An 11,859-nucleotide genomic window follows, 5' to 3' on the forward strand; every position below is an offset into this window, starting at 1 on the left:
GTGTCTGACATCAAAGAATTCATAGCGGGGCCCAGTGACTTGCAGGTTGTCGCAGTGATGGTACCTCACTGTGCTTCGCTTAGTGTTGGGCACTTCTTTGATCTGTGGCAGGTTCAGCTCTTGGGGAGATGGGCTTTGCTAACTAGAGGAGGAAGTTAGCAAACCCTTGAGTGTTTCCACCTTCCTGCACTGTCTAGAGTTTGCCCTGGTGTAATAAGCTCGTTGTACACTGCTAATGCTGGAGCAAAAAGAGATCCAAAACTTGCATGAAGAATTTCAGTAGGAGATGTGAATCATCTGATAAAACATAATTAAATGGAAATGCAGCTCTTTATTGGAGGTGCAAATCTGCTGAAGAAACTCATCTGAATTAACTCTTAAATAGATTCAGATTTTGCAGGACTCATCTCTAAAAAGACATAACTAGAGGAGTCTTTTTCTAAGACTTTCTTCTAGAGTGAATTAAGGTCAATTCTGAATAGAAGAGTTTGATGACAGTTTAACTCAGTTTAACATTGTTCTGTTCACTGATACGTTTGCAAGCGTGCTTGCATAGGTGACTCAGAGGATGTGTTGGGTAATTTTTTTTCGTGTTTTATGGTAGATATGTCATCTTCTCTGGGCCTCTGCGAGCAGGAGGATCTAGTCCATTGAGACGAAGCGGTTAGTGAAGAGCGAAGGTGAAAAACAGCAGGCTGAAAATGTGAGGCCTTTAGAGAGAAGTCAGTCCTTACGTGTGGAGCACGTTGTTGAGCAAACGCAGCTGGGGTCTGCTTGAATAGAGCGGAAAATCTGTTATTCTCAAGCAGGGTGAAATGAAATTGCTTGTGTTTGTAGCTACAGGGGTTTGACCGTGAGCTTTTGGAAACCTTACCGTGGTTGGCATTTCCAACTCTTCTTTCCCTGGGGGTCACTGCTGCGTAGCAGGCACAGCAGGAGGAAGCATTTTGGCCACTCTCATCCACAGTTTTGTGTTCAACTTAATGCTAAGGACGGTGGATTTCCCCTGAGCAGCTGAGTTGTGAATGCATGACCAAGGAGAGGCATCATTTCTCCTGCTAACTCTGCCGTGAGGATCCCTAACTTCTGACAAAGGACAGGCACTGCATGAGTATTTCATTGAAAATTTGTTCCTGTAGTGCACAGAGCGCTTTGAGTTGTTGGCGAGAGTGGTGGGAGCGGGCAGGGAACTAGCAGCAGATGTTTGCAGCAGGAACGGCTGCATGGGAAGGGTGGTCCTTTCGGACCATCTCGGTTGGGTACTTGCAAGTACCTGTTTGACTTCAGCTCCGGCTTCTGATGCCCTTTCTTTGTCTTGAAAGTATCTTGAAAAAAATTGTCTTTTAAAGATAGGATATGGGTTTCTAGGTAAATGGGAAGAGGTGAAGCCAGCTGGGCTGTGTATGGGCTTAATGTACCCATCTTGCTATCTCGGGGACCTGCATGCATCAAACATTGATCCTTTTCTATTGAAATGTAACTGTCTGGGGCTTTATGGCAAAGTCAGGTGTCTTGCCTTTTCAATTTTGAGGGGTGGATGGCAGAGAAGGCCTCCTTGGTTTTGTTTTTTAATTTATTTTCTTTGAATTATGCCTCTTACACTTTAGTCTGTTGGCTTTATGTAAAACTCAGCTTTATTCTCCTCTCTTCCCTCTGGCAGATTCTCGTGGCAAGTGTTATAACTGGAGGGCAGTAGGATCTACAGTTAATGTAATATTTGAACTCCTAATTCCCTAACACCTTTTAAATTCAATGGGTGATTGAATTAAATCCTCACTCCCCTGCAAAATACGTGCGTCAGTGCTCCCAGTCTTTGCTGGAATTAAGCTCCCATTTCAGTTCTTTCAGGTCTTCTTTCTGGAGACCTTGAGGGCAAACACAGAAGAAAGAAGCAGGATGAGCTCCCTTTGGCCAAGCGCAGACACTTGAGCCCTTCACTAGGATGTCCTCCATAGGCTGCAGAGAGGCATGGGCACTTCTCAAGCACAGTTTTGTCTGCAGATATTCAAGATCAGGTGAATTGCCTTCTCAAAGCATCTCCAACTATAAGAGTCTGAATGATTACCGTGATTGTAAATACCTTTATTGTCAATGTGTTCACTTAAAAATGCATCCATCTCTTTGGATGGTTTCAGAGTTTAAAAGAAAAAAAGCCCAAAGGGATGGATGTTTCTCTGTCCCTTTGTGAATCACCTCTAAAGCATGTAATATTTGTTTAAGAGTTTAGTCCAACACTGAGGCCAGTACCTTCCTGACTGCCGCTATTAGTACATGTTATATCCACCCCTCCTGTGTGCTAATGTTCGTGCCGATGGCACTGCGCTGTCTCAATAGCCAGGCCAAAGACTACAGATTTTTCCATTAATTCCTTAACTTTCTTCCCCTCTCTTTCAGCCAGTGCTTATTAGTTTTCTAAGTGGGGATTGCTGCGAGGCACAATTGTTACTGGAAACAACTCAAATCTGTCAAAACTGAGCCACAAGGAGTTTGTCTGAACCCTGTAGAGCAACTTAATTTTGGACAAGAATTGGAGCTTAAAGCAGTAGCAAACGGGGAACGTGATTAAGCAAAGCTGCCTGTGCTGAGTTAAAATTCATTATTCAGTCTGGACAAACCATTTATTTCACCTTTCCTGTAGGAAAGATGCTTGATGCCTCATTTGTTATTGCTCCACATGTCTGATTCACTGCTGATAATTATAACAGGCTCTAAGAAGAAAACACGATGGTTCCTAATTAGATGCTTCACTGGGTCCTGTTCTACCCTAAAAGTCTGTAAAGGAGCTGTGAGAGCAGGTGGGTGGTGAAGATCGCTGGTTTGTTTGGGTGAGGGGTCTTTGAGGGTCGTCTTTTGGTAGTTTTTTTGATTTGCTCTTTATCGTCAACTGAACCAAAGCAGGCCTGTCTTGAGGTGCAACAAGTAGAGGATGTGCTTGAGGAGTGATGGTTACGCATTGAAGTTGTACATTTTAGGGGACTATTATGTATCCTCCTTTTCAAGATGAAGCTTAGAGTTACTCTCACCAGAACACTATTGTATTGCATAGAAAAAATGATTTTTGAAACCTTCCTAGTTCAGTCAGCTTGAGATGTTCTGCAGCTGTCTCACAACCAGCTCCTTTGTTCAGGGACCTGATCATTTTCTGTTCCTTCATCTTTCTCATTCATTATGTGGTCCTATGTCTTGTTGAAGAAAAACATCCACCTCTGGCACTCTGTTTGACTGTTGCTTTGCATCAAATTTGAGCAAGCTCAGAATTACTTTTTGATCACTTTTCAGCTACAAGTTCAATTGCCGTTGTCCAACAAGAATATTACTGTTTAGGTTTTCCTGGACTGAATTGGTCTTTTTGTCTATTCTAGTTGAGGTCTGAGCTTGAATTGTCCTCCCCACTTTTATTTCCATTGGCTTTTAGGGAAGAGGGTGGGTAGGCAGAGGGCTTCTTTTTGGGAAGGGCTGCGCCTGCCAGTTGTCAAACTCAACCTGTAGGATCTCAAATGGGTTCCCTGCTGCACTCCCTCCCAGTGCAAATACCATTCTCTATGAGCAGATTTTACTTGCTTAATGTTTAGGAATCCCAATGGTTTCTAAGGTGAAAGAGTCTTCTTGAGTTACGAGGTACCAGGAACAAAAGAGAAGAAACAGAGAGAAGGTTTGTGTAGGAGGAAGAACAAATCATTACTTTTCTTCTCTGTTCCCTTTGGGCAGCTTTGAATATAAACATTTTGGAACTGTTTCCTAAGTGAAATCTGCCATGCAGAATGACAGAAGGAGGAATTTGTAAGATATGTCAGAAATAGCTTTTATGGAAGGGTTGCCACATGGAAGGATTGTCGTGCGTCAACCTGCAGGCAGGCCTCCTTAGGTAGGTGTGGTCCAGGGGTTAGAGTGGACATGAATGAGACGGTGACACGCAGAGGTTGTCCCCGTTCCTGCTTGGAGAAGTGGATGTGTCATTACAGAGCTGTTTCCTTCTGGCTGCAGACATGCTTCCCTATGGCTAAACACCAACCGATCTTATTGCAGGACCACCGCAGTGGGTGTAGTCCTGCCCCTCGGGCACACAAGCTCAGCTGCTCTGCTAGCATTTCACTAAAGCTGTTTTACCTTCTCATTTTGCTGTAGGTCATAGATCTCCACCAGCAAGAAGTGGCCATCGTTGCGTGGCAGATAGTGCCAACTTGTATGTATTTGGAGGCTACAATCCTGACTATGATGAGTCCGGTGGGCCAGAGAATGAAGACTACCCGCTTTTCAGGGAACTCTGGCGGTACAACTTTGCTACAGACACCTGGCATCAAATGGGCACTGAAGGCTACATGCCCAGGGAACTAGCCTCCATGTCACGTACGTATGGAAATTCAATTCCTATGCGCCTGCTCCTGAAGCTATTTTAATCTGTGTCCCTGGTGGAATGCAAAACCGGAGGAGAACTGGGAAATTTGGATCCTGCTTCCAGCTCTTCTGCAAGTAGGCCTTGAGTTTGGGTTGGTTTTGTGATTTTTCTTTCCTCTTTCACTCAGGTTGAGGCAGAGGGAAAGAAAAAATTTCAAATGCAAGAAGGTATTTAGCTTGATAGTTGCAAGGCACCTGCACTTTGAGCAGTGAGGTGCTCAGTGCAATCAGACATCTCAAAGCATCCAAAAATAGATCTCTTTGTTCACTAGCCATTTTTAAAAGTAGGCCTTTGGTTACCATGGTTTTAGCTTGCATACTTTCTCTTTTAGAGCATTTCAAAGCCATAAATGCATAGTGTGAATTGTAGGGTATTTGAACAATATTGAACACTCCCTGCCTACTGTCTGCAGAGCAGAGAGCTGTTCTCTTTTACTGTGTCTCACAGCAATAAGTATCTCTGCTCTGTCTCTCTCTCCTAGTTGTATTGCATGGCAACAATCTGCTTGTGTTCGGGGGCACCGGGATCCCCTTTGGGGAGAGCAATGGTAACGACGTCCACGTCTGCAATGTCAAGTACAAAAGATGGGCTCTGCTCAGCTGCCGAGGAAAGAAACCCAATCGAATCTATGGCCAGGTACGAAGGACAGCCGTTGTTCGAGGCACTGTGAGTGTGCCTGCGCACCCTGCCCTGTGTGTCACAGAAAAGGGGCCAGAGCACGGATGTCTCCTCTCCGCTAGTAACCAGAGTTGTTCTCTGTGTACACAAGTGTAAGGAAAGGCAGGTATTATTCATAAAGGATTAGAGCAGTCTTGGTTCTTTGAAATTTCAAAGGAAAGGAGTAGTTTTCTTGTAGTTAGAAAAGCCAGAATTTGTTAACTAAATGCCAGATGCAGTTGAGTGAAAAAGTATGTCTGATTTAAGGAGTGGTTAGTAGTTTGTGGAGTTACTCTGTAGCCTCCTCAGAGCCTTTGAAACCAAAACTATAAATCAAAACAGTGGTTAGTAGGGCTTATTTGTATTAGAATAATAACTTTTAAGACTTTCCATAATGTCATGGATGAACATGGTGTACAAAAAAATAGATTCACTCTCACAGGAGGACTGCCACCTTTTGCTGTGCTTTCCAGTAATACTGCCAATGTACTTGTGGTGCAGACATTTATGACCCAACTTAATTTCTCATTTAAACATGTGCCAGACACTTGGGGGAAGCAAAGTAGTCTTCCCCTTGCCCAGTTCAGCTCGAGCTGGCCTTTGGCAAACAGGCAGTTGGAAGCAGAAGGAGCTTACATCTCTGCTTCCACCTTGGGCTGCGTTGGGGAACAGTGCCTGCGCCACTTTTGCAGTTTCAGTAGGCTGATAGTCCACGTGCTTTTGAATTGTACAGGCCGTCTCTGTTGTTTAGTCTGACGTACCCACTGTGTTTGGGGCTTTCTCTGTTACCCTTAATGCCGCTGGCTATCTGATAGCTGGTTTATACGATTCTCTGTAACAGTATCTGTATAAGGTCACTGTGGAAGAGATTCAGGGTTAACTGTGCTTTGGTTTTAGCTCCTGGGAGCCCCTGCTGCACAGATCTGTCTTGTCTGATGCCTGAAACTCGGCCGCTCCACTTCTAGGTCCTTATCTTGTGACCATGGAGTTACTTTCCATTCCTACAGACACACACGCACACCCTCCCCCCATCTTTTGTGTATTGTCCTTGTTTGCCCTTCGTGTTCCTCCTGAACACGTCATTTTGTAAGTTGTAGGTAGAGCTTTGCAAGCAGTGTCTTACTTTGGGAGGACAGGAGTTCTCTATTTTTCAGACACTGACATCACACGTCCTTTCTGACGGGTTTCTCTCTCTTACATTCCAGGCCATGGCCATCATCAACGGTTGTCTCTACGTGTTTGGAGGAACAACTGGTTACATTTACAGTACCGACCTACATAAGTTAGACCTCAACACCAGAGAGTGGATCCAGCTGAAACCAAACAATATGTCCTGTGACATGCCAGAGGAGAGGTGAGAAGCTGGACAGTCTCAGAGAGCTTTTGCACTGGGGAGTCACAACCTTTACTGGGAGTGAGAAGCTGAGGAAGCGCAGACAGGGCACTCTTAGAGCAATGTTTTTGGCTGTGAACCTTGCACAACCAGTGCTCTAGCAGTCTGGCACGCAGGGGGGTGTAGGGATGCGGTGTGAAGCCTTTGCCAGGACGCTGATCTGGACTGTGTGGTGCCAGAACAGAGCTGGGGAGCTGAGGCAGCTGGCGAGTGCTGAGGAGGGGAAGAGGCTCTGGTTGATCCCTGTCCCTTGTTCTATTCTGTAGCAAGGCATGGAGGAAGGAGGGCTAGGAGATCAATCAGTGACCATCTTAGTGAGAGAAGGGGCTGGAATATTGGTGGCTGTCACAGTGCTCCATAAATCATTGTACTTAGGTTCCGTGGTGCTCTGCTCTCAGAAAATGCCTTTCAAGCTTCTGGGGTGCTGCTTAGATTGTTCACAAAAGCTTCCACATCTTCTGAATGCTCCCCACCTGAGGGACTGATACAGCATAGCCAGGCTTGGGGTGTCTGCTTAAACCACTCAAATTTGCTAGTGTTTTCCAGAAGGCGTTTGTTGTTGCTCACTTGCACTAATTACTTGTGCTGCTAAATGTCCTTTGCGCCTTCAGGTACAGACATGAAATTGCACATGATGGTCAGCGGATTTATATCTTGGGAGGTGGAACTTCCTGGACAGCTTATTCCTTAGATAAGGTAAAGCAATCGGAAACCTTGAGTGCTTGCCTGGGTAGGAGACTTTCTACAGTGAAGTATAACCAGCATGGTCTCTTCATCTGGCTTTGCCTGGAGAGCTTGGTAAAAAAATAGATAACTAGGAGCAGATTGTTGTCCTATTTCTGTAAAACCCGGTGTCGCCACAAACATGTCCTGTTGACTTACAGCTGATGAATCTGTGGTACCCAGTGACCATACCAGTCTGCAAAACAGCTCAATTTCTGTAGACCTGTTATGAAAAATTCTCATTTAAAAACACTTAGGACGTCTTTCTAAATGTTGTAGTTGTGCCAAAACCAGGAAAGTGCAAAAGGAAGGAATTCCTTGACGTTAAATTCAGATATGGTGACTCTTTTCTTGTCTTCTCCCTTAATTGTATGCTTCTTTAATTTCCTTTCTTGCGGTAAACGTTCTTCTCCAATACAATTTGGAGAGGTAAAAGTAAATTCATCTTGAATGACAAAATGATAAATGAGGAGACTTTAAATAGTAATCTGCTTCCAAAAAAGTTGAAACTGTAGCAGTTAACATGACTTTTTATCTCTCTGTTCTCTGCATTTCTTTTCTCCATATGTGCAGTATGAGATAGGTATTTCTAAATTCTTTTAAGAGCTGGAGGGTGTGGATTTTGATTGGTCCAGGTTTTTTAAAAGCAGTATTCTTTTTCTTCAGCTGTGGGGCTCAAATAACAAAGCCTGAGATGAAAGCTTTAGTAAGCTGGTACGCTTTGAAGGTGATTTTATACCTGCTTAGTCACTGGCTAAGCAGTGACTGGGGACCTCAGTGACAAAGCTGGGGACCTCAGCTGTGTGCAGTGCCCAACTCTCTGTTTAGGCTGTGATTAGCTATTTTTGTTTATGAACAGAGAGATGTTACTCGTAGTGGCTCCCTGGGTCAGAGCCTGTAATTGCGTCATCGTCATCGTAGTGCTGGGAGAGCCAGGAGGAACTAATGGCTCCTCTTTGTCCCTTCAGATCCATGCGTACAACCTTGAAACCAACACCTGGGAGGAAATTGCCACAAAACCTCATGAAAAAGTTGGTGAGTCTGGAATTTCCCATATCTTCCCGTGTAAACCAGAGAGTGGCCAAGATGCTTGGAGCTGCAGTTTTCTGACAGGCTGAAAGCCTTTTTCATAACCTTGTTGTACAGTACGTGACAACGCTGGCTTTGAGGTCCTGCTTGTTTAGAGCTTTAGCAGTAAGGACTAACCCATCTGAAGCATATTTAGCAGTCTGGCTTCTCTCCCTCCCTGGGTGGGAAAGATGATAGTGGCTGGCGCTCCTCCCAGAAGAAGATAGACATCATCTCTGCTCACTCTGAGGGACCACGTGCTGGCCTGGTTAGCAGCAGGGGTTTCCCTGAAACCTTGTAGGCCCTTGGCTGCTGCTTTTCACCAAGTCAGAGTTGAGAGCTGGAGTCTGTTGAGAATGAAATTCCAGCACATTTCTTCCTTCCCTGGAAAGCAAGCAGGAGTCAAACCTGAAACAGCTGGTTGCTAAATTAGAGATGTTATACTTGTGGTTGTAAGAAAGCAGAAGCCCCTTATAAATGAAACAAGTGACTCCTATCCATGATTAAATGTTGAGATACAATCACCACTTGCCCAAGCACTTTAAAGCAACTATAGTTGATACTTTTTTTTATTCTCCTCAGGCTTCCCAGCAGCCAGAAGATGCCATAGCTGCGTTCAGATAAAAAATGGTAAGATCTGCCTCTTGAAGATTGGTCTGTCTTACACAACCGAGCAATGAGAAGCCCTTCCTTCTAGCCTGAGAGATGCTGACCTCTAACACATGTTTGAGAAAACTGCAGGGCACATGTGTCTTTTCTGGAAGAGCATTTCTTTCTCATTAACAGACCTTAAGCTGCCCAGTTGGCACCACTCTTCATACGAGGAATCTTGCTGCTGTAGGCAGATTTACTTCTGCACTGCACAGTACTGTCGCTGTCTGGAATTCTACAGTATTTTATGCAACACGTAAATCTCATGTGGCCACTTCGGTGTAAAATATCACGTATTTTAGCCACGAGTGTCCATGGTACTTTGCAACTTGGTTGCAAGCTCATGAACAAGTATGAATGATGCTTCTGCTGCAGCTTGATGACTAACCCGTTAGCTTTACAGTCTGCTGTGAAAGGAAAAATGGGGCCAAGTCTTGGAAGCGAAGTTCTTTAGAGACTAGATTGTTCAGGGATTTCTTTGATAGTGCGTCCTTTTCGTGGTGTTGTAAATCCTAGTTGCTCATATGGAGTGGATTATGAGGCAGTAGCGGAGCTAGCACCTGAGTCTTTCCATTATCTCGTAAAGTGGGAGCCATTCTCTATGTTAGGAGCTGCATGGAGCTTAGTAGAGCCTTTTGTTCTTCACTTTGATCCTCCAGATGTTCTTGCTATAAATCACTTGTGCAGCCCTGTTTGAGGCACAGCTTAGAGAGAGCCCTGCATGTGCAAGTGCAATCCATGTTCAATTATCCACAATTTTAAATGGTAGAGTGTTCCTTCAACTAGATTTGGGCCTCTCCCGTAACCTCATTGTCCTCCAAGAACACATTCCCCCAAAGTTGATAAAAACCCAGATTGTTCATAATGGACTGAAGAAGCAGTTACAATACGGATCTTTCTTTTCAAAATTCTTCAAATCAGTTACTGAATGCTGTATGTTAAAGGGTGGAGTAATACATAAGATTATATTTCGTAGGAGTGCTAATTGTGCCAGTAAAAGTAAGGCAGGAGCTGGGAGATGCTTCCAGTCACGTTCATCAGCAGTATTTTGTTGCAGTGCAAGCCTCTGAGTTAAGAACTTGGGCAAAGCTGGGAGGAAGGACCTGCCTTTGGCAGGCAGCAGGACTAGAGCTGGGGCTGTGGCTGCTCCTCGTGGGTTTAAAACCACCAGAATCTGATCAAACCCAGGTGCCTGTGAAGTCAGGTTAGCTAGGGCTTAATACAGCTTCTAAAAGTGGGAGTGCACTCCTGCTTCTCAGTGACATTTAGACTGAATCTGCCGTGGTGGGGTTGGGATCATGGACAGGCTGGGAAGTGGACATGACCCAGCAATGTGTGCTTGCAGCCCGGAAAGCCAACCGTAGCCAGGGCTGCGTAACAAAAAGCGTGACAAGCAGGTCCGCTCTGATGAGACCCCCCTGCAGTACTGCCTTCAGCTCTGGGGTCCTCAGCACAAGAAGGACATGGACCTGTCAGAGCGAGTCCAGAGGAAGCCACGAAGATGATCCGAGGGCTGGAGCACCTCTGCTGTGAGGACAGGCTGAGAGAGTTGGGGTTGTTCAGCCTGGAGAAGAGAAGGCTCCGGGCAGACCTTAGAGCAGCCTTCCCGTACCTAAAGGGGCCGACAAGAAAGCTGGGGAGGGACTTGTTACAAGGACATGGAGTGATAGGACAGGGGGCAATGGCTTTAAACTGGAAGAGGGAAGATTTAGATGAGATATTAGGAAGAAATTCTTCATGGTGAGGGTGGTGAGGCAGTGGCAGAGGTTGCCCAGAGAAGCTGTGGCTGCCCCATCCCTGGGAGTGTTCAAGGCCAGGTTGGATGGGGCTGTGAGCAACCTGGTCTGATGGAAGGTGTCCCTGCCCAGGGCAGGGGGGTTGGACTGGGTGGTCTTTAAAGGTCCCTTCCAACCTAAACCATTCTGTGATGATAAGTGGCCTCTGTGATGATGAACAGTGTGCGGGACTGATTAGGGAGGTACTGAGAGCTTGTATTGAGGTAAAATAATTGTTGATCCTAAAACCGTTTTGGAAAGGTGATCACTGACTTCAGTCACCACATTCTGCGGTTGCTGGATGAAGGATGGCTAGGCTTGTAAGCACCATGGGCTTTCCTCTCTTACAGATGTGTTCGTTTGTGGAGGCTATAACGGCGAAGTGATTCTGGGAGACGTTTGGAAGCTGAATCTGCAAACTTTCCAGTGGGTCAAGCTCCCAGTTGCCATGCCGGAACCAGTGTATTTTCACTGCGCTGCTGTCACACCAGTAAGTGACTCGTTTCTTTCCTACGTAGCTGAAGTTCAAGCCGTTCGTCTGAACACTCTGACATTTGTGTGGGCTGCAAATAGACCTGAACAGATGTTGCCAAGGAGGTGACCTCCACTGGATGCAGCATCTTTAGGGAGGCTGAGGGCTGGTGTGAGGTCACTGCATTGACTCCTTTTACTCCTGCTGCTGTTTAAAGAGCGGTAGCACACAGTATATTCTGCTTTCTGAATGCAGCAATGCAGAATTTTAGCTTTTAAACTGTGTCAGCTCCAAGGAGTAATTCCACGTGTGAACAGCAGTTCCTGTTTGCAAAAGGGAAAAAAAGCACAAATGCTCCCCCAAGTAAACTGGTTTTAGCCTACTGAGAACAGCCTGAGTTGAAAGATTAGCAGGTGAGCAACCCTCTTTGGAAACCACTGCTAACAGGAAGGTTATTGCCAGAGCTTTTTGCCATAACTAGAAGCTTAAGAGAGCTGTGGTTGATAAGCAGCATTGATAAGAAATGCATTTAGCTGTGACTTCAGCTGATCATCGCCTTAGGACAGTGTGTGAGGGCAGAGATTTGGGTTCTTTGGTTATAAGAGCAGGTGTCACCTGGTTTGGAGACTCTTACAAATGCAACTCTTTCGAGGAAACTGTAGGCCTGATAAAGGTGTTTCCCAGGCAGCTCAGTGACTGCAAGTGAGTGCCGGGACAGCAGGAA

The 11,859-nt window shown here is 45.4% G+C and overlaps 1 protein-coding gene across 1 annotated transcript in view; it reads left to right on the top strand.

The window, feature by feature from the left end:
- Positions 1-2,705: 2,705 nt before the first annotated feature.
- Positions 2,706-11,859, top strand: part of KLHDC10 (kelch domain containing 10) — a gene marked incomplete at its 5' end in the record, with an annotated part of 10,010 nt that continues 856 nt past the window's right edge. Inside the window, 8 exons of the mRNA XM_009709940.1 lie at positions 2,706-2,795; positions 4,126-4,347; positions 4,878-5,032; positions 6,259-6,407; positions 7,058-7,142; positions 8,138-8,204; positions 8,820-8,867; positions 11,014-11,153. Coding sequence (XP_009708242.1) covers positions 2,706-2,795; positions 4,126-4,347; positions 4,878-5,032; positions 6,259-6,407; positions 7,058-7,142; positions 8,138-8,204; positions 8,820-8,867; positions 11,014-11,153 — 956 coding nt within the window. The remainder of the gene's footprint in view (positions 2,796-4,125; positions 4,348-4,877; positions 5,033-6,258; positions 6,408-7,057; positions 7,143-8,137; positions 8,205-8,819; positions 8,868-11,013; positions 11,154-11,859) is intronic.

Source organism: Cariama cristata, unplaced genomic scaffold (genome assembly GCF_000690535.1).
Source record: "Cariama cristata isolate BGI_N322 unplaced genomic scaffold, ASM69053v1 scaffold20420, whole genome shotgun sequence".
NCBI lineage: Eukaryota > Metazoa > Chordata > Aves > Cariamiformes > Cariamidae > Cariama > Cariama cristata.